The following is a 21695-nucleotide window of genomic DNA, read 5'->3' as shown; positions in this document are numbered from 1 at the left end:
CCCTCCACCCCTTCTCTCCTTATCTGACACCCTGTTGTCTCCTTTTCACCTCCAGCCTTTATCACACACTTCACCCCCCCCCCCCTTCTCTCATACTCCAATCAGTCTGAAGAAGGGGGGTGCCCGAAACGTTGCCTATTTCCTTCGCTCCATAGATGCTGCTGCACCCGCTGAGTTTCTCCAGCTTTTTTGTGTAACCTCGATTCTCCAGCATCTGCAGTTCCCTCTTAAAAACAGTCTGAAGAAGGGTCCTGACCCAAAATGTTGCCACTCCATTCACTCCACAGATGCTGCCTGTTCCGTTGAGTAACTCCAGCGCTCTGTGTTTTGCTCAAGATTCTGACATTTGCAGTTCCTTGTGTCTCTGTACCCACACACTGCTTATAGTTTTGCTACTGGTGAGAGCTGGATGTGATCTAGAGAAGCTGATGAGTCAACATCATCAGTACAGATCAGCACCTACAAAAACTCCTTTGCCAGTGAATACATGGCTAAACCTTCTCAACGAGTGCCTGCACGTTTCTGTGGGATGAGAGATGACAATTTTCTAGTCCTCATCAACAGCTATTCCAACTGGTTGTAAGTTAAGCAAATGAAACTTTTACTTCCACAAAGCGCAGTGGAGAACGAGTTTTATCTACCACGGACGACCAGGAGAAACAATTTTCGACTAGATTATACTACAAGCCCCCAAATAGTCAGCGGGAATTGGAGGAGTTGGAAATATGCCAAGAGATTGGAGGCAGCTGTCTTTGTGACAAGGGCTTAGACAGGGTAGGATTTGTGAAATGTGTACAGGAAAGATTCCTCAGGCAGTATGTGGAGACCCTACATGGGAGAGGGTAAAAAAAGCTGGAGCTACTCTTAGGAAATTTGGAAGAGCAAGTGAATGAAGTGTCTGTAGGGAGCCTTTTGGACCCATAATCACTGTTCTATTAGTTTTAAGATAGTTATGGATAAAAACAGGGCGTGCCCACAAGTTAAAATCCTGAATTGGGGCAAGTCCAACTTTGACTGTGTTAGACAGGAACTTGCTCAATTTGATTGGAGTAGGTTGTTTGCCAGCAACGGAACGTCTGAAATGTGGGATGCTTTTAAGAGTGTGGTGACCAGAATTAGGGCATGCGTGTTCCTGTTAGACTGAAGGGCAAGGCAAATGGAATTAAGGATCTTGATCAGTTGGGTAGGTGGACCGAAGAATTGTTAATGGAGTTTAATACAGAGAAGTGCAAGGTGTATTTGGGAAGTTAAATCCGGGCAGAGCCTTCACAGTAAATGGCAGGGCTGTGAGGAGTTTTGGCGAGCAGAGGGATCTAGGAGTGTAGGTACATGGTTCCTTGAAAATGGTATCACAGGTAGACAGGGTGATTGTTGGCCGATCAGTCAGAGTACTGACCAAAGAAGTTGGAATGTTGTTACACCAACACATTGGTGAGGCCACATTTGGAGTATTAGGTTTAGTTTTGGTCAACCAGGTATTGGAAAGATGTTGTTAATCAGGAAAGGGAACAGAGAAGGGGCTGAGCTATAGGGAGAATTTGAGCAGGCTAGGACATAATTCCTTAGAGAGCAAGAGGCTGAGGAGTGATGTTATAGAAGTTATGAGGAGAATAGATAGGGTTAATTTTAGGCTAGTAGGGGAATCAAGAACCAGAGGACATGGGTTTAAAGTAAGAGGGGTAAGATTTAATAGGAACCACAGGGGAACCACAGGGGCAAGGGAGATAGGTTTATGGAATGAGTTGCTCAAGGAGGTAGTTGAGGCAGGTACTTCCACAACATTTAAAAGACATTCGGACAGGTACATGGATAGAAAGGTTCATTAGGATGTGGGACAAATGCAGGCCGGTGGGACTAGTGTCGATAGGGCATCTTGGTCAGCATGGACAAGTTGGGTCAAAGGGCCTGTTACCATTCTGTATGACTAGGTAACTACTGACCATGGTTTCACCACGGCAGTTTAAGGAGGTTGTGGGGAACTAGTGTCAAGCACAGCTTTTCACCTGGTTCCTTGTTGCACAACTGAACATTGTGTCATGATAATTGGAAATGCCTTGAAAAGTGCCTATTACATGGACACTTCTCCTTTGGTACCAAACGTCGACATACTCCTGTTGAGAATTGGAAACTACTGCTCATTAAACCACAAGGTGTTTTCCAACATAAATGTTATGAATGCCACGTCACTTCTTTGTTCATTGGAAGGATGTGGACTTCACAATCGGAGTCCAGATAGAGTTGCCCACCCCTAATTGTCCTTGAGACCTGGTGGTGACCTGGCTTCTTAAACTGCTGCAGTTTTTGAGGTCTGGGTATATTCCTGCCAACTGAGGCAAGGCTGGCAAAGTGAAGTCAGGCAGCATTGCTGGCAACAATGCATCCCTCCCTGATGAGCTCAATGCATTAGCTGCTCGCTTTGAACAGAGGGTTGGTGGAAGGATGTCACCTGCCCCATCAGCCTCAGGTGCACCTGGACCCACAATCAGTCTTCCGTACAATGAACCCATAGAAAGCAATGGTCCGAGATGAAGTCCCTGGCAGTGTCCTCAGGAGTGCAGACCAGTTGGCAGGAGTACTCATGGACATCATTAGTTTCTTCCCACTTCTGAGGTTCCCACCTGCGAGAAGAGGAGCACTATGATCTCAGTGCCAGAAAAACAAGGTAGCATGCCATAATGACTATCATGTAGTGGTTCTGACATCCACCATCATGAAGTGCTTCGAGAGGCTGGTCATGGCACACTCAACTCCAATTTCACAGACAATCTTAATCCACTGCAGTTCGTCTACCGACGCAACATATCCATGGCAGGCATCATCTCCACGGCCCTAAAGTCATCGCTGGAACATCTGGACAGCACGGACACCTACATCAGTTTCCTATTTATCAATTATAGGACTGCCCTCAGCATCATAACCCCATCCAAATGCATCTCCAAAGTCTTGGTGGTGGTGGTGTTCCATTGCTTTTGCTGCCATTGTCCTTCCTGGCAGAGGACGTGAGGTTGGAACATGGATGGAGTTGTCTAACACGTCTTTGTGAGTTGCTGCAGTGCATTCTGCTGCAACTGTGTCCCAGTGGTGGAGTGAGTGAATTGTTGTGGAAGGGGTGTCTATCAAACAAGTTATTAAGTAATGTACGGTGTCAAATTTCTTGAGCGTTGATGAAGCTGTATTCAATACAATACAATACCTTTTATTTGTCGTTTGAACCTCACATGAGGTTCAAACGAAATTTAGTTTCTGCAGTCATACAAGAAAAGAACCAAGACAAACACCAACACAATTTACACAGACATCCATCACAGTGAGTCTCCTCCTCACTGTGATGGAAGGCAAAGTCTTGTCTCTCCCCTGCTCTCCATTCCTCTCCCGAAGTCGAGGTCAAAGCCCCCAGCGGGCACTAGCAAGTCCGTGGCCACTCAAAGCCATGCCGGGCGATGTAAGGCCCTGTCCTGGCTCTTGGTGTTGGAGCCCCCGGCGGGCGCTAGCAAGTCTGCGGCAAATTAAAGCCGCGCCGGGCGTTGTAAGACCCCGCTCCAGGTCACTCTCAACCCCGCAATTCGGGCGGGAGAAGTCGCCGTTGCCGGTGCCCCGCAAAGCATCCCCCACCGGGGACCCGCGAGCTCCCGGTGTCACCATCCATCGGAGTTGGGTCGCAGCAGCGCGCTACCGCAGCTCTCCACGCTCCGAAGCTGGCCAGCTCCACGGAGGTAGGACCGCAGCTCCGCAGCTCCACAGTTCCACAGGCTCCGTGACTTGAGCCTCCAGGTCGTTCCGGTTGGAGGCCACTCCATGGCGCTAGGCCCCAACGGCAATGGAGACCCGACAGGGAAAAGGTCGGGTCTCCATGCAGGGAAGAGATTTAAAAGTTTCCCCCATTTTTGGGGAAACAGACCCAACGGGTCTGCACTTGGTCTAGTACACATTTAAAAACCCGCTACAAACTAAACCCTCAACAGGACAAAAAAAAAAAAAAAAATAGACTGCAGAGGCCGCTGTGACGTCGGTCGTGCCGCCCGCGCACTCATCGAAGCAAATGGAAAGGATTCCATCACACTCCAGACTTGATGGAGGGCAGGCTTTTGGGTGTTCGGAGATGAGTTACTCCTCAGGATTCTGAGCATCTGACCTGCTGTTGACGTGACGACTCCAGTTTGGTTTCTGCTCAATGGTAACCTCCCAGGATATGAATCGTAGTGGAGTCCATGGTGGTAATTCCATTGAATGTCAGAAGGTGACAGTTGGATTTTCTCTTGTTGGATATCATCATTGTCTGCACTTTTGTGGTGTCTGTTACTTGCCACCTATCTGCCCAGCCTGGATATTGGTCACCTGCTGCATTGCTTGTGGACCATTTCATTAACTGACTTATCACAAATGGTGCTGAGCATAGTGCATTCAACAGAGAACATCCCTTCTTTGCACCTTGTAACTGAGGGAAGGTCATTGATGAATCAATGGAAAATGTGTGGGCCAAAGACACGACCATGAGGAACTCCTGCAGGGATGTCCCGTGGGTGAGATGATTAATATCCGGCCACCACAACATTTTCCTTTGTGCTAGGTATAAATCCAACCAGCAAGAGGGTTTCCCCCTGATTCCTATTGACCCCAGTTTACCCAGGGCTCTCTGATGCCATAATCAAATGCTATTTTGATTGCCAAGGGCAGTTACTCTCACTTCACCTCTGGAGTTCAGCTCTTTTGTTCATGTTTGGACCAAGGTTGTAATGAGCTGAGAAACTGAGTGACACTAGCAGAACACAGGAGGTTGTTGCTTAACTTTATAACACTATCATCTTTCCCTCCCATCACTCCACAGATGCTGCCTGACCTCAACAGTTCAATAGTGGGGTTTTTTGTCACACACAAAACACAGTGAAATTATTTTTGAGTTGCCAGATTTGGTGCCATTTCCAAAGTTCGGTCCATGCGCTAGGTCTCATGGAGCGAAGCCCACTATCATAAACTGCCCGGCTTAGCAAAGATTTCAGCCATATGGAACAAGGCACGGTGCATTCAGCTAATCCATGCAGCAAGTATCACCAGCTAAAGCCTGGAAGGGACCAATGCATTAAGATATTGTCTTTTCTGCTGCTGGGGGGGGGGGGAGGGTCAATTAATTGTTATTAATACATGATTAATGAGATGGAAAATTATTAATGAGATGACAAATTAACCTGCTTGACCTTTCACATTTAAGGTTCAGCTGGTTTCATTATGGATTGATTGATACGATTTTTATACCCTCTGCTAATTCTAAAGCCACCTTCCAAGGGAAATTATCACCAAATCTTCTCAAAAAAATGGAAATGAAAGTCATTAAAAAAAAATCAGCATGTGATAAAGCACTTCATGAAATGCCTTTGTAGTATTGTCTGTATTTGTTTCAGATTCCCAACATCTACAATTAAAAAAAAATTCTGACCGGTGATTTTACTGGATGGGAGAGTCTTGTGGTTTGCCTGTTTTCGTAACAATGCAATGACACAGTCCTATGAGTAATAACGCATGACTTCAGACGAAGGCAATGTAGACATGGTCTTGTTGACTGGGGGAGATTTGCCAGCTCACCAAAAGCAAATATCCTCCACTGAAGGAACAACTGACTGTGAAGCTACTTGTCCCTTTCAATAGGACTCTAAAACCTAAGATAGTGTGATCACTCATTCTAAATGCTCCTTCACATCCACCACTTCTATCTCAAGAACTTGCACCACTTCCTTTCATGTTGTATTGGAAACAGACTGATCAAAAATGTTCTGTGAATGCATTTCTTCATTACTTTTCCATAAGATCATTAGACGTAGGCCATTCAGCCCATCGCGTCTGCTCGGCTATTTGATCATGGCTGATCTATTTTTCCCTCTCAACCCCATTCTCCTGCCTTCTCCCTAGCACCTTTGACACCCGTACTAATTAAGAACCCATCAATCCCTGCTTTAAAAATATCCATTGATTTGGCCTCCACAGCCGTCTGTGGTAATGAATTCCACAATGAACCACCCTCTGACGAAAGAAATTCCTCCTTCCCCTTTATCCTGTTCTATTTCCGTATAATTCAAGTCTGCCATTGTCACTACCCTATCACTTTGACAACTTTTTGAAATTTGTTTGTATACAGTATTTACTTCTTGAATTTTGGTCTGAATCTGAATCCGTTTTACAACATTTCTCCAGTCAAGCATCAACCCACATGATCATGGTTTTTTCCTCGACCGCAGAACCAACCAATCCCCGTCTACTGAAACTCTCCTCCGCTGGTCCTTATCCTTAACAACTTTTCGTTTGACTCCTCCCATTTCCTCCAAATACAAGGTGTAACTACGGGCACACGCATGGGCCCCAGCTATGCCTGCCTCCTTGTAGGGTACGTCGAACAATCTTTGTTCGAGGCGTACCAGGGCCCTACCCCCAAACTCTACCTCCGCTACATCGACGACTGGATTGGTGCTACCTCCTGCACCCGCACACAACTCACTGACTTCATCCATTTCACCACTAACTTCCATCTGGCACTCAAATACACCTGGACCATTTCTGACATTTCCCTACCATTTCTAGACCTCACTATCGCCATCGCAGGTGATAGACTACTGACCGACATCCACTATAAACTCACTGACTCCCATGGCTATCTAGACTACACTTCCTCCCACCCTGCTTCCTGTAAGGACTCCACCCCCTACTCCCAATTCCTCCGTCTATGCCGCATCTGCACCCAGGATGAGGTTTTTCCACACAAGAGTATCGGAGATGTCCTCATTCTTCAGGGAAAGAGGGTTCCCCTCTTCTACTAAATATGAGGCTCTCACCAGGGACTCTTCGATACCCTGTTACTCCGCTCTCACTCCCCATCCCCCCACTCGTAACAAGGGCAGAGTCCTCCTTGTCCTCACCTTCCTCCCTACCAGCCGTCACATACAACAAATAATCCTCCGACATTTTCGCCACCTCCAACGGGATCTCAGCACTGGCCACATCTTCCCATCTCCTCCCGTCTGCTTTCCGCATAGACCGCTCCCTCCGTAAATCCCTGGTCAATTTGTCCCTTCCTACCTAAAACCACACCCCTCACATCCGGTGTGCGGCGCGACTCGTCAGCAGCGGCCTCTGCAGCCCGTCCGCGTTTTATTATTTTCTGTCTATGTTTTTATGTAGTTTTTGTTATTTTTTTGTTGGGGTGTGTGTGGTGGACCCGACCTTTTCTCGTCGGGTCTACGTTATCGTTGGGGCTGCAATGAGGAGCGGCCTCCAACAGGAAGAGACCGGGGACTCTGGTTCCGCATCGCGGAGCTGCTGGCCGAGTCCAGAGCGGGTGGAGCGGTGGAGGAGCGCTGCTGCTGCTGCTGCTGCGGCCCGACCGGAGAGTCGGAGGCTTCAACTGCAGGTCTGCGGACGGCGGCACCGGGAGCCCGCGGGTCCCCGGAGGGAGACCGCTTTTCAGGGCTCTCGCAACGGCGACTTCTCCCGCCCGAGTTGCGGGGTCGAAGAGCTCCTGGAGCGGGGCCTAACGTCACCGCCCCGCGCGGCTTGGAATGGCCGCGGGACTCTGCGAGCGCACGCCGGGGGCTCTAACACCAAGACCCGGTGAGCGACCTCGCACCCACTCGGCGTGGCTTTAATGGCCCGGGACAATTGCCACCGCCAGCGGGGGCTTTGACTTTGACTCTGACAGGTGAGAGTGCAGTGGAGAGATAAGTTTATTTGGCCTTCCATCACAGTGATGTGATGGATGTTTATGTAACTTATGTTGTGTCTTGGGTCTATTTGTTTGTAATGTATGGCTGCAGAAACGGCATTTCGTTTGGACCTCAAGGGGTCCAAATGACAATTAAATGTATCTTGTATCTTGTATCTCTCCTTGCAACCACAGGAAAAGCTACACTTGTCGCTTTACCTCATCTTGTCGCAATTACCTTGAATCCATTCAAGGACCCAAGCAGTCTTTCCAGGTGCAGCAGAGGTTCACCTGCACCTGCTGCTCTAGGTGTCAGCTACTCGACATCGGTGAGACCAAGCATAGGCTTGGCGATCGCTTCGCCCAACACCTCCGCTCGGTTCACATTAACCTACCTGATCTCCTGGTGGCTCAGCACTTCAACTCCCCTCCCATTCCGAATCAGACCTTTCTGTCCTGGGCCTCCTGCTGGCCAGAGTGAGGACCACCGTAAATTGGAGGAGCAGCACCTCATATTTCGCTTGGGCAGTTTACACCCCAGCAGTATGAACATTGACTTCTCTAATTTCAGGCAGTCCCTGCTTTCTCATCCCCTTCTCAGCTCTCCCTCATCCCACTGGCTCCTCCTCTACTTTTCTTCTTCCCGCCCCCTCTCATCAATCTGAAGAAGGGTCTCGACCTGAAACGTTGCCCATTTCCTTCGCTCCATAGATGCTGCCTCACCTGCTGAGTTTCTCCAGCATTTTTGTCTACTTATCCACATTGACCAACTTATCCACATCTTCATTAGATATGGCGTTTGGCCCATATCCCTCTAAACCAGTAGTTTTATCTTCCACCTACCTGCTCAAACTTCAACTAGGGTCATTGAATCTACAGCACAGAAACAAGCCCTATTGCCCACCTTGTCCAGGCCAACCAGGTTGGCATACTGGGCTAGTTCCATTTGCTGCACTTGGTCCATCTCCCACTAAACACTTTGCACATATCTGCCCAAATGTCCTTTTAAAAGTTGTCATTTTTTCCACTTCTACAATTTCTATGATAAAACATCACGGTCTGAGACATCAGCCACTGCTTGGCATGAACTCATTGAGTTAGACCATGACAATGGGCTCTCTGTCAGCTTCTGTGAAAAGACTTCAAAGCCTTTGTGTTGTTTTGGGAATTCATGTAACTATGAGGCCTGCATTCCTCCACAGCCCCCTCAAATCTCCATCGCTGGACAGGACGGACCAACAACTGCTTGGAGGAGGATGCACTTATAGTTGGAAGCAAGGCACCCACTTGAAACATTGTCAGGATTTTGAATTTTATATTAGAATATTAATTCAGAGAATTTATATATAGGATGATGAAATAACATAAATAAAGAATTTGCATTTATATTGTCATTCATTGTGACAGGGCAAGGTGGTTTAATCCCAATAGTTTATAATGATGGATGACTATAATGACTATAACCATTTATGATTACATAATTAACACCTCCCACACTAACTGAGTAAATGATTAAATAACTTATTCGTTGGTTATTATTGGACATTAGTTGATGAATAAATTGTCCAGGATTCTGCAGAATTCTCATTTTTTACCAAGTAATCCATGTGAGAGAGCAAGAGGTCTCAGTTTAACTATGGAGCAATCGTTCAGTCCTGGAGTCAACTCAGGTTTGTACTCAAGCCTTTCGAATGTGCTCGGTGATGAATTTACACATAGCTTTAGTTGATTTGCTCTCTAACGTTCCCCATTAATCTTCTATAATTTATCCCTGAGGCAATCCCTGGTCAGACATATTGCCTATCTGACATTTCCCTTTGTCCTGTCCATCCCTTACTTATCCTCACTACAAGGTGACCTTAAACTTGTAGTTGTGCGTTGGAGTATTCCCTACCTCATTCTAGGTTTGTTATTGACTAATGGAGGCAGACGGCAAAGAGGTGCTACCACCCCCGTACAGTACGCGACTACCAGGATGGTAGATGGAGAGCAATGCTTCCCTCACTGAGAAATTCCCCCATTCACTAAACATCACAGAGCAGATGGTGCATAGCAAATCCTAACCTGTGTTACCTCACCCGATCCCAGAAGGACCAGCACCTCGCACAATAAAGATTATCTACAGGGTGAGGAAATATGTATGGGTCCACCACCGATTTCCCTTCACCTTTGGTTCCAGAGCTGTTCTGGATTATCCATTTTGCTGGACCAACAAAGGTCATGGCCTTGGAGAGCGGAGATGCCGGCCTGCAAAGTCGGCAATGGGAACGGATCTGCCCGCTCCCCCGACTGAAGTTCCAGATCCCTGGCCACAAGAGGCAAATTCTAGCCCCCCTGATCGGTGCGGAAGTCCCAATGAGGTCGGGATCGACTGCGTCACCCCGCCTAGGCGCTACATTTTCAGTGGGACTTCCGGGGGTGGGGTGGGATTTTATCTGGATTAAAGTGGGGGGGGGGGGGGGGGGTGCCGAAAAATCGGTGGTGGACCTGTACTATTATCCCAGCCAAAAATCTTGCCTCATCTAGTGAGACTCGGACCAGCATTGGGCTGCCATCATAATCAATTGTCTTGAGTTGAATACTTTACACGTGACAAGTCACAGTGTAATTCTTTGATTGCATACCCAAAGTGTGCAAGTAGTTGCCCATAAAGTATGCACACAAAATTACAAAGTACACCTATGCCAGGTCCACCCTTCCCCCCCCCCCCCCCCCCCCTCACCCCGCGGTCCCCCCACTCCGGGACCTCCTTTGTTCTTCCCCCCGGCAGCAATGTCCGCACTTCCCCATGGTCCGTCCTCGACCGTCGGTCAGCGCCGTCACCGACCTCTTCACTATCACAGCCACGCCCTCTCCGGACACCTCGGTGGCGTTGACCCTGGCCCCAGCCTCGGGCACCACAGTTGGCTTCGTCGACTCCACCTCCAACCTGCGAAGCCCGGGCTCCTTCCCGTGTGGGTTCTGACCCGCGAGGTCTGCCCATAAAGTCTGGACTCGGGCTTGGTTGGACTCCCAGGAAGAGCTGGCACTTGAAGTGGGAGAGCAGACTGAAAACAAAAGTCCCCAACACGCTGAAATGTTTCACGTTGTGGTTTCTGTGAAGGAAACCAGGAGTGGTTGAACATGCAAGGAAGTAAAAAGGCTTTTATTTGTGTTTACACTCTGCTTCATAATATTCACATACTATTGTAGGCACGTTTACCAATGTAATCCACAACAATCATGCAACACATGGCAGACAGGATCTCAATCAATATCCTTGCATGCCAACTTAATCCATTGGCCTCTCTTATATGGTTTCACCCTGTCCCATCCGCACCCCCTTTCTCATTCCCATCCATCTGGTCTTCTATATCTGCAAAACAAGCCACCACCACTCCACCCCATTCCTCCAGGTATCCAGGCTATAGGCTGTATTTCTCACTGTACAAATAACTCAGACACTTCAGCGCTCATCCAGGACATGTCCCGTTGGTTTTGAGAGAGTGCAGGGCAATGAGATCCCTGCCTGGGGCGATGAAGGGTTCCACTGAGGGCTTGTCACAGGTACACAGTGAGGAGCGGTTGTTGCCAATAGTTACGAAAGTTTGAGAATCCGAGGCTGGTTTGGAGGAGCCTGGTCTCCGCGGCTGCCCGTTTCCCGTGCTCACTGCTTGGCTTTCTTCACGATGGTCCCCACCGCAGAAATGACGGTGGTTTTCGCTCCGGTGGCGCTGGTGGTGACGGTGACGACTCCCGGGAGGGTGGCAGTGGTCGTGATGATTGTCGGCTGGGCTATTGTCGCCACGGGCACCGCAGAGTCCCATTTACTCTTCCTTTTCTGAGAATCTGAAGGAGGAAAGGCGGACATAAAAAACACAAATATTTGCCTGAAAATCCACACAGCACACCAGCTGGGAGGACAAGTTCCAGATCCCCGAGACAGCTTCCCTCCTCTCCTTGTGCCCGTCCCTGCCGTGTGCACCTCTGGCACATGTGCTCTGCCTTGTTATGTGCCGTCTTGCTCCTTCAGCCACCCAATTTCTATGCCCTTCTGTCCCATGATCCCACCCTTGCTGTGTGCCCCACTGCCCCTTGTGCCCTCAACTGTTGTGTTCCCCTCCTCCCCGTGTGCTCTCCCTTGCTCCACCCTCCTGCCCTTTGTGTTCCCCTTGTGCATCCTCCTGTTCCATGTGCTCTCCTGCCCTGTGTGCACTTCTGCCTCGTGCATCACACAGTTTCCAGCCTGTGGTTGATGTGTTCCCATGCAACACCTTACCTGCCGCGGTTGTGCTGGCCGTGGTGGTGGCAGTGGCCGCCGTGCCCGAGCTGGTATTGGTTCCTGTCTTTGTTCTGGTTACAAATTCAATCTACAAAAAAGAAAAGAATTGAAACTTAAATCAAACAAAACAAACAGTCTCACCTGATCGACCAAAGCACAATGTTAGACTTCCCCTCCGAGTACAAATCCACACATTCCCCAGCAATAAGGTACTTTGTTGGTTTACCCCAACATATTACAGGTACACAACCTTTTATCCGAAAAGCTTTGGGACCAGACACTTTTTGGATTTCGGAATTTTTCGGATTTCGGAGGAAGATTTTTATCGTAGATTAGGTAGGTAGCGCGGGCGGCTTGAAAAGTCTGGAGCGGCTGCCTCCTCCCCGGAGACCGGGGAATCATTGTAAATCATTGCTTAAACGTTAGTCAGTTAGATTGGATAGATTTTATATGGTGGAGGGGGTGAAGGGGGAAACTTTAATTCTTAGTCCCCTACCTGGTCGGAGAGGCGGGGAGCGGGCAATGCCTTACCGGGTCGCCGTGCAGTAAACTCCGGAGCGCTGTGGCCGCCGACTCCCAACATCGCGGAGCTGGGGCTACGGGCATCCGGCCGCGGGCGGCGCCGGTTGGAGCTCCGACCCCGGCGAACTCTACCCCTGGCTGCGCGGCTCCAAATCCAGCGCGGTCCGCGGCCGGACGCCCGCAGCCCCAGTTCTGCGATGTTGGGAGTCGGCGGCCACAGAGCTGGGATACCAGCGGGGAGCGGGCAATGCCTTACCGGGTCGCCGTGCAGTAAGCTCCGGAGCGGGGGTTGGAGCTACAACCAGCGCCGCCCGCAGCCCCAGCCCCCTTCACCCCTCCCCACCCCCCCCTCACATAAAACCCCCCAAACTAACTGACTAACATTTAAGCAATGATTTACAGATGTTTAAGTGTCTCCCCGGTCTCCGGGGTGGAGGCAGCCGCTACAGTAGTACAGACCTGGGTTGACCGAGGGTCGTTTGCGAGCTTTGGTGTGCAGACGACATCCACGAAAAAATGGCCGGTTTTCGGAGCTTTTCGGTTTCCGGAACTCCGGATAAAAGGTTGTGCACCTGTACTGGATAGTTGAGGTTCTTTACCCTTAGGACTCCCATTCGCATTCACTCGGTTGTTGTAACAATGAATCTATTGTTAGCCCACTGTCCAAAGGTGCAACCAAGTTTTGAATTCATATACAAACACCCCACCTGTGGCCTAGAAAAAAGGGATTTCAGATGCTGGTTTACAAAAAAAGACACAAAGTGCTGGAGTAACTCAGTGGGTCCGAGTTGTCCGGAGCATGTCCGGGGAACTTGGATAGACTGAAGAAGGGTCCCAATCCGAAAGGTTGCCTATCCATGTTCTCCACAGATGCTGCCTGACCTGTTGAGTTACTCCAGCACTTTGTGTCTTTCTATGTGTGGCGTGTCTGGTACCGTTCATATAGCAGGGGCTTTAATGCACATCACAACTATTCCACAATTGGTTCAAGGTGGCTACTCATCATGACTTTTTTAACAGCGTTTAGGGATAGACAATAAATGCTGGCACTTCCAGCAATGACCAAATAGCCCCCCAAAATGACTGTTAGAACAAAGCTCAGTTGCTATCAAGATACACAGTTCAGGCAGAAGGAACTCACATGACTGTTTCCTGTCCATGCAGCTTCAATGGTATTGAGGTGGGAGTGTTTCACTCACCTTTGTCCGCTCCTTCTTGGCTTTCTCTATCTTGTCCATTTCTATTTTCTGTGCTTTGGCTGTCAGAGGAGAATGAGATGGGGTGTCAGAACAGATCAGAATAAGGCTCTGTTAACATTGAGAGTGATCAATATAGGTGCTTATTGATGGAGGAATGGTCCCCACCAGCTCCAATAAAACATTACCTAGGGCTTCATAGTACGAGTCTTCCGACCATCCATGAGGGTCAAACATGTCCTGCGGAGAAAGGAACACATCAAATTAATTGGAATAACGTCCATCCATTCTTCTACTCACATTGCTGACAGTGCCTTTAATACAGCAGGTGCATTGCATCCATGGAATGTTCACTATGTCCTAATACATCGTTGTAGTATCAGCTCAGGAGTTGACCTGACCCAGTATTTTATTTTTTGTAAAGGACTTTGGAATATTTCAAGCTGAAAAGATTCATATAATTGGAGGGGGGAATATCTTTAGTCGAATCTGTGGAATTCATTGCCACAGACAGTTGTGGAGGCCAAGTCAGTGGAGATTATATTAAGGCGAAGATTGACATATTCTTGATTTGTAAAGAAGTCAGGTGTTATGGGGAGAAGGCAGGAGAATAGGGTTGAGAGAGAAAGATAGATCCGTCATGTTTGAATGGCGGCGTAGGCTTGATGGCCTAATTCTGTTCTTGGAACTCTTGAATTGTAAGCCTTTCTTTTTGCCTCGCTGACCTTCACCTCGATTTTTCAGAGACCACACCTGTAATTCTCCAGTGCTATACTGAAATCATATTGCTTATCATTGATTCCCCACTGCCATTCAATAGTCCATTAAATGAGAAACTTTTATTTCAATCTCCATCTTTGAGGATCTGGAATCTATTGTGATCAACCCCTGATTACCTAACCATCAGAAATTAACTACGATTCCCTTATCTATTCATTCTATTGTTTTGAGAAGTTCTATTCAGTCCTTAACCTTACAGCTTCAACTCATAAAATTGAACTATCCTTGAGGAATTTCCAGTAAATCTGCTTTTGTGCTTTTTTTTCTGGCAATCTTGCAGTGAGAAGACCAAAATTGTACACACTTTTGAGATGTGGCATGACCATTGACATTGATCATGATTTCTTTGTAAACAGAATCAAAGATATCTCAGATCAAATACCACTTTGCTGCATCAGTGAGAGTCTGTTGCAAATGTAAAGTGAAGAGTAGCGGAACAATGGTGAAATATTTTAACCAAAGTTCACTTTACCGATTATAAAAAAAAACAAGTCAGAAGTGCATTCTGGATTGTAAGTTTACAAATGTGGCGAATCTTTGCAGGGACTGTTTTGGTTTGTATTACATTGAAATCATTACTGTTTGTTGTAGCTGGTGGTGAAAGCAATTTCTGGCAATGAATTAATAACACTTCATTATAACGTTATAAGAGGTCTGGGAGAAGCAGTGGGCCATTCTTTGGGAATCATGGTTATGATCTTGATCAGGTTGGCAAAGAGTCGTCTGTGCTAAAGGAATCCAGTATAAATTATTATTCTTAATGTATAACAGATTTTCTGATTTGGAGTTCAATATTCAAACATCAATAACAATTAGACAGCTCAAGTATCAGAAACACAATACAACTACCTCAGAGCATCACCATGTTGGGGATTTAATTGAATGTTTTTATTCTGCTTGTAATCCATGGAGTATCAGACCTGAGATATGGATATTGGATGGTATTATTATTATTATGGTCATGTGTACTGAGATACAGTGGAAAACTTTACATGTGTGATATCCAGACAAATCATACAATACACAAGTACTATCAGGGATAATACAAAAGGGGTTTTAATGATTTTTGATGCTTGAAAAAAATGACAGCAAACTGCAAAAATCTTTCAACTGGATAATGTATATTAAAAAATTAAAACTTCTCTGAGATACAGGTGCACAACCTTTTATCCGACGATCCAAATAACGAAAACCTCCGAATAGCGACATTTTTTCGGTCCTTGAAGAAAGGTCCTTGAAAACGTTCACCGAGGGCGGCCCGCAGAGGTGACAGCGGAACCTCCGGTCGGTCCTCGAAGAAAGGGGAACTAAATCCCCATTCATAAATGAGAAGATGAGGGTATATTGTGCGGGAGGGTTAATAATTGACAATATGCTGCTACCTGCCAGCTGAGTTAAAAAGTTCCCACGGTAGACTCACGATACACAGTGTATCGTGAGTCTTGCGTGGGAACTTTTTAACAGCGTGCAGGCAGCAGTAGATTGTCGCTCCCTTCAGTTTCACCCCACCTACACCCCTCTGCTTCCCGGCCATGTGTGTGACCCCTTCCCTCCCCTCTCCAGCTCCCCGCTCATTGCACCGGCGCGGGGGCTTTGTACTGTCTTCACGTCGCGATGCTAGCAGCACAGTGCCAGTCACCGGAGACGTCAGGACCAACGGAACACCGACCCCCAGGCCCACTGCAAGCACGGAGATCCCAGATCAGCAACTCCAGCCCAGCCCCGTTCCAACTCCAGAAGAACACGCTCCCCGTATGGGCAGAAGCTGATGGTGTGCAAGAATAACGTCTTGTTCTTGGGGTGGCGCAGCTCGGGCTGTGGGCGAATTGCCACTTGTCGCCATAGCGGCCCATCGGGGAGCGGATTCCTCTGGAGTTGGAGGGGGAGGGGGGTATTGTGCTGTTTGATCGCCCCCTACTATTCCAGGGACAGGGAGACAGGACGTTCACCGAGGGCGGCCCGCAGAGGTGACAGCGGAACCTCCGGTCGGTCCTGGAAGAAAGGGGAACTAAATCCCCATTCATAAAAGAGAAGGTGAGGGTATATTGTGCGGGAGGGTTAATAATTGACAATATGCTGCTACCTGCCCGCTAAGTTAAAAAGTTCCCACGGTAGACACGATACAGTGTAGGCAGCAGCAGATTGTCGCTCCCTTCAGTTTCACCCCACCTACACCCCTCTGCTCCCCGGCCATGTGTGTGACCCCTTCCCTCCCCTCTCCAGCTCCCCGCTCATTGCACCGGCGCGGGGGCTTTGCACTGTCTTCACGTCGGCTATGGCAGCCAGCAGGTCAGTGCAGTCACCGGAGACGTCAGGACCAATTGGACGTCGACCACCAGGCCCACCGCAAGCACGGAGAACCCAGAGACCCACAGCCAACAGCAGCCCAGCCCCGCTCCAACTACAGAGGAACATGGGTTGCGGATGACGGGGCGCAGCTCGGGGCGTCGTAGGGGCCCCATCGGGGAGCGGGCTCCTGTTGGTCCTGACGTCTCCGGCCACCTGCTATCCTCCGGGAACTGTACCGCCCTTGCAGGAGAGTGGGGTTGTTTGCAGTTGCAGAGGGAGGGGGCAAGGGCGGTACAGTTCCCTGTCAGCTCCTGTCCATGGGGGTGGCCGGAGACGTCAGGACCAACGGGACAGCGACCCCCAGGCCCACTGCAAGCACGGAGATCCCAGAGACCCACAGCCAGCAGCAACTCCAGCCCAGCCCCGCTCCAACTCCAGAGGAACACGTAGGGGCAGAAGCTGATGGTGTGCAAGGTGTTCTTGGGGTGGCGCAGCTCGGGCTGTGGGCAAACTGCCACTTGTCGCCGTAGCGGCCCATCGGGGAGCGGATTCCTCTGGAGTTGGAGGGGGAGGGGGGTATTGTGCTGTTTGATCGCCCCCTGCTATCCCAGGGACAGGGAGACACAGCGGTTTTTTAGACTGGTGGGCAATCACTTCCAAAGTTCTGCCCACACAGTCAGTACACCTCTCCTACACTGCATTTCATACAAACATTTATTCTGCAAGAAAAAACGACATTGAAGACTCAAACTCGCGACCGAGTAACTGCCTGGATCAAGGTGCAAACTCGCGACCTTGCGGATATGAGCCGAACACTCTACCACTGAGCCAGCCATTAAAGTCTACGCTAAAAAATTTCCATTCCCAAGACCGACAAATTCTGAATTACGAAAAGTGTCTGGTTCCAAGGCTGTCGGATAAAAGGTTGTGCACCTGTAGTATTGTAATCCAGCACTAAAGGGGCATGAGGGTAGCATTAAACTTTATCCATTTGCAAAAGCAATGCATTATTCACCCACAGCTTAAGGCTTAGTATTGTGATATTTTACAAATCTCTTGGTTTGCTTAAGGCTCTGAATACAGCAACAGAACTGGTAGTTGAGAAGAATTGAAATTCAAAAATTTGATTCACAGAATTTCAAACTCAAACTGATTTGTACAAATTGATAAAACTCCACATTGTCATATCAACTCCTATCTCATGCCCACTCGATTCAAATCAAGACTTCACTAGCTCAGTTCTATCTTTTTCGTTTTTAGCAACTTGGAGCTGGGTAACATGTATCCCCCAGTTTTCACCCTCCTCTTACTATCCTGAGGCTTTTAAAATCCAATATCTGATCACAACCACCTGTTTCATCTTGACTGGTTTCATATTTTGGTTTGACTTTCACCACACCAGGTCAGTACGCACCATGTGCATTTCTCACCAAAAGGAAGCTAAACACAAATAAATAATCAGTACTATTTGGACTGAGGAATTGACAAATACTGTAAATGATTAATGTATCACAGGTCTATAGTTTAAGTCATCGTTAATTGTAACATATAGTATAGCGGTACAGCAGGTTGTTAGTTCATGACTACCGCTTCCAAGACTACCTAGTGTAGGAAGTGGGTGTTAATATAAAGCATACAGTAAGGTGCGGTTAATGATGCTACTCTACTATGATTGGTTCACATGCAATAACCAAACTACAAATACCTTGGGATAGTTTGTGCCTAGTTCATCGATGCCACAGAACTGGATCAGTTTTTCATAAATACTAAACAGAGAGGCAAAAAGGTATGAGTTAAAACCAAGGCATAAACATTATGATAACAGTATTCAACAGACAATCCAATCGACCAGTAAGTGCTGAGCAGTGACTTCCTCTAGAGCACCCCCTCTCCAACTGGAACCGAGTACAGCCTCCGTCTCCCCGAAAGCAGACACCTGCTCTAAACAGCCAAAGAACAACCCCTTTCTTCATGAACCCCAGCTCGACCTGACCCTTGAACTAACCCACAGTCTCAGCTTAGAATCATTCCTTGTTTACTCATGCGATAAAGCCGTTAGCCCCAAACCTGGTTCTGACCCAAACACACAAACCTGGGATTGCGAAATTCTTTTTTTCTCTGGATCATATTGTTCATGTCAAGTCCTTCATTCAGCTTTCTGTCATACAGCTTCTGAATCTTCTCCTGTGGAGACACAGAATAAAGCAGCTAACACTGAGCACCACTCAATGGGTAATTATGGGGCTGAATTTATTCACACATGCATACGCTTTCAACCAATAGACTCAAGCCCAACCTGCTTCGGAATTTGCTCAGTTCTGTTGATGACCAGTGTTAGGGGTGGCACAGCAGAGGAGTTACTGCCTTACTGTGCTAAAGACCCAGGTTCAATCCTGACCACAGGTGCTGTCTCCACGGAGTTTGCACGTTCCGCGAGGGTTTTCTCCGGGTGCTACGGTTTCCTCCCACATTCCAAAGACGTGCAGGTTAATTGGCTTTGGTACATTGTCCATGGTAGGCATGGGCCCATAGGGCCGAAGGGCCTGTTTCCACGCTTGATATCTAAATTAAACTAAACCAAATGTATCCTCATTGTGGGGTCACACTTTTCTGCAGATGGTCACCAAGCTTGGATTGTCCGTTGAATGCTGATTGATTCTCCATCCCACTTGCCCAAGGCCTCTGTGGCCAACTGTACTGTCATCTGCTGGTCCCATGCAGATCAACCAAACTTCAGCATTCAAGATGACATCTTCCTGACTGGAAATAAAATAACAACAAATCTGGAAATACTCAGATGTATAGATAATAATGTTTTGAGAGGAACATGTTCATTTCTAATTTTTCCAAGTTCTAATGATGTAATTTCATTTGGATACAACAGTTTCCTGTCACATCCCCCCACAATGTTTGGGTTGTTAGGGTAATTGGTTACTGTTGATTTTCCCTGGTGTAAGTGAATGGTGGAATGATGGGGGGGGTGGGTGGGTGGGGGAAAGGGGGAGTTGATAGAAACATAGAAAATAGGTGCAGGAGTAGACCATTCGGCCCTTCGAGCCTGCACCGCCATTCAATATGATCATGGCTGATCATCCAACTCAGTATCCTGTACCTGCCTTCTCTCCATACCCCCTGATCCTTGTAGCCACAAGGGCCACATCTAACTCCCTCTTAAATATAGCCAATGAACTGGCCTCAACCACCCTCTGTGGCAGAGAATTCCACAGATTCACCACTCAGTGTGAATTTTTATTTCTCAAATCAAACATTTGATGGAAGTGGAGGGAGAATAAACCAGTTAGGCAAGGATTAGTGTGCAATTGGGTGCTTGATGAGTCGTGGACTTATGGGTGGCATAAGGGCTAATTTATATGCTGTACCCCTCTATGACTTGAAATATTAGCTACTTTCATCCACAGACAATGCCTGATCTGCTGACTACTCCCACCAGTTGGTTTTTATTTCAGATTTGCGTTATTTTCCTGCTCCTGCATCACAGTGGCGCAGCGGTAGAGTTGCTGCCTTATGCCCCTGTCCCACTTAGGAAACCTGAACGGAAACCTCTGGAGACTTTGCGCCCCGCCCAAGGTTTCCGTGCGGTTCCCGGAGGTTGCAGGTGGTTGCCAGAGGTTGCAGGTAGTGGAAGCTCAGGTAGGGAGACTGACAAAAACCTCCGGGAACCGCACGGAAACCTTCGGTGGGGCGCAAAGTCTCCAGAGGTTTCCGTTCGGGTTTCCTAAGTGGGACAGGGGCATTACAGCGCCAGCGACGTGGATTCGATCCTGACTACGGGTACTGTCTGTAAGGAGTTTGTACATTCTGTGACCATGTGGGTTTTCACCAAGTGCTCCGGTTTCCTCCCACAATCCAAAGACGTACAGGTTTGTAGGTTAATTGGTCTGGGTAAAGTTGTTAAATTGTCCCTAGTGTGCAGGATAGCGCTAGTATACAGGGTGATTGCTGGCCAGTAGGTACTTGGTGGGCTGAGCGGCCTGCTTCCACACTGTATTTTGGCTTTGTGCATCCCTGAATGGCTCAGTTTATCTTTCCCTAACGAGCACAGGGAAATTTTCTGGCACAGCTCCCTCCAGAGACAGTCATAGTAGTAATGACCGTCTTCCAAAACATAAATACAATGTCAAATTTCATTTAAGTTATCATCAGCAAGAACATACACAGCAAGGAATGGGGTTGAGAGGGAAAGATAGATCAGCCATGATTGAATGGCGGAGTAAACTATATAATCCGAATGCTCTACTTCTGCTCCTATGACTTATGGATTCATCAATTAAAGAGGTAAGAAAACTGTGCCACTTCCCATCTTCTACCCGTTTTGGCAAATAAATGTCAAAGCTCGCATATCAGCCCTCCTCATGAAGCTTAGTTTAGTATAGAGATACAGCATGGAAACAGGCCCTTCGGCCCACCGAGTCTACGCTGACTATCGATCGCCTGTTCATACTAGCCATCCCATTACACACTCGGGGCAATTAACAGGAGCCAATTAATCTACACACTCGCATGTCTTTGGGATGTGGGAGGAAACCAGACCACAGGGAGAACGTGCAAACGCCACACAGACAGCACCCGAAGTCAGATCGAACCCGGATCTCTGCGGCTGTCAGGCAGCTACTCCACCTCTGTACTACTGTGCCGCACAATTGAGAGCCCATGTTAAATGAAACACTGCTGTTTGTAGATAGTCCCAAAGTCAAATGTGTCGTATGCCACTGTGAAATAAAGTTGAATTCAAGGACTTTGCCACATTCAACATTAGCCAGCACAAGGATAACCCAGGTGTGCTTGTCCCAGTCTGCCCTGGGTCTAATTCCATACGTGAATCATAGGTTGGGTGGGATGGGCCGGCTGAGACTGTGGACGATTTGTACATGTGCGAGAGGAAAGAACATGTCCACGCGCAGTTGAAAGCTTCGCAGGCTTCTCACACCTGCACAACACATTC

The 21695-nt window shown here is 48.0% G+C and overlaps 1 protein-coding gene across 1 annotated transcript in view; it reads right to left on the bottom strand.

The window, feature by feature from the left end:
• Nucleotides 1–10808: 10808 nt before the first annotated feature.
• The window catches only part of sap30bp (SAP30 binding protein), a 97765-nt gene continuing 86878 nt past the window's right edge, over nt 10809–21695 (bottom strand). Inside the window, exons 6-11 of the mRNA XM_055654008.1 lie at nt 18825–18916; nt 18438–18498; nt 13852–13903; nt 13667–13725; nt 11943–12033; nt 10809–11512 (exon numbers count right to left, since the gene is read on the bottom strand). Coding sequence (XP_055509983.1) covers nt 11331–11512; nt 11943–12033; nt 13667–13725; nt 13852–13903; nt 18438–18498; nt 18825–18916 — 537 coding nt within the window. The 3' untranslated portion in view covers nt 10809–11330. The remainder of the gene's footprint in view (nt 11513–11942; nt 12034–13666; nt 13726–13851; nt 13904–18437; nt 18499–18824; nt 18917–21695) is intronic.

The sequence above is a fragment of the Leucoraja erinacea genome, chromosome 23, assembly GCF_028641065.1.
Source record: "Leucoraja erinacea ecotype New England chromosome 23, Leri_hhj_1, whole genome shotgun sequence".
Taxonomy (NCBI): domain Eukaryota; kingdom Metazoa; phylum Chordata; class Chondrichthyes; order Rajiformes; family Rajidae; genus Leucoraja; species Leucoraja erinaceus.
The sequence above is the reverse complement of the archived record's forward strand: the minus strand, read 5'-3'. Positions and strand labels throughout refer to the sequence as shown.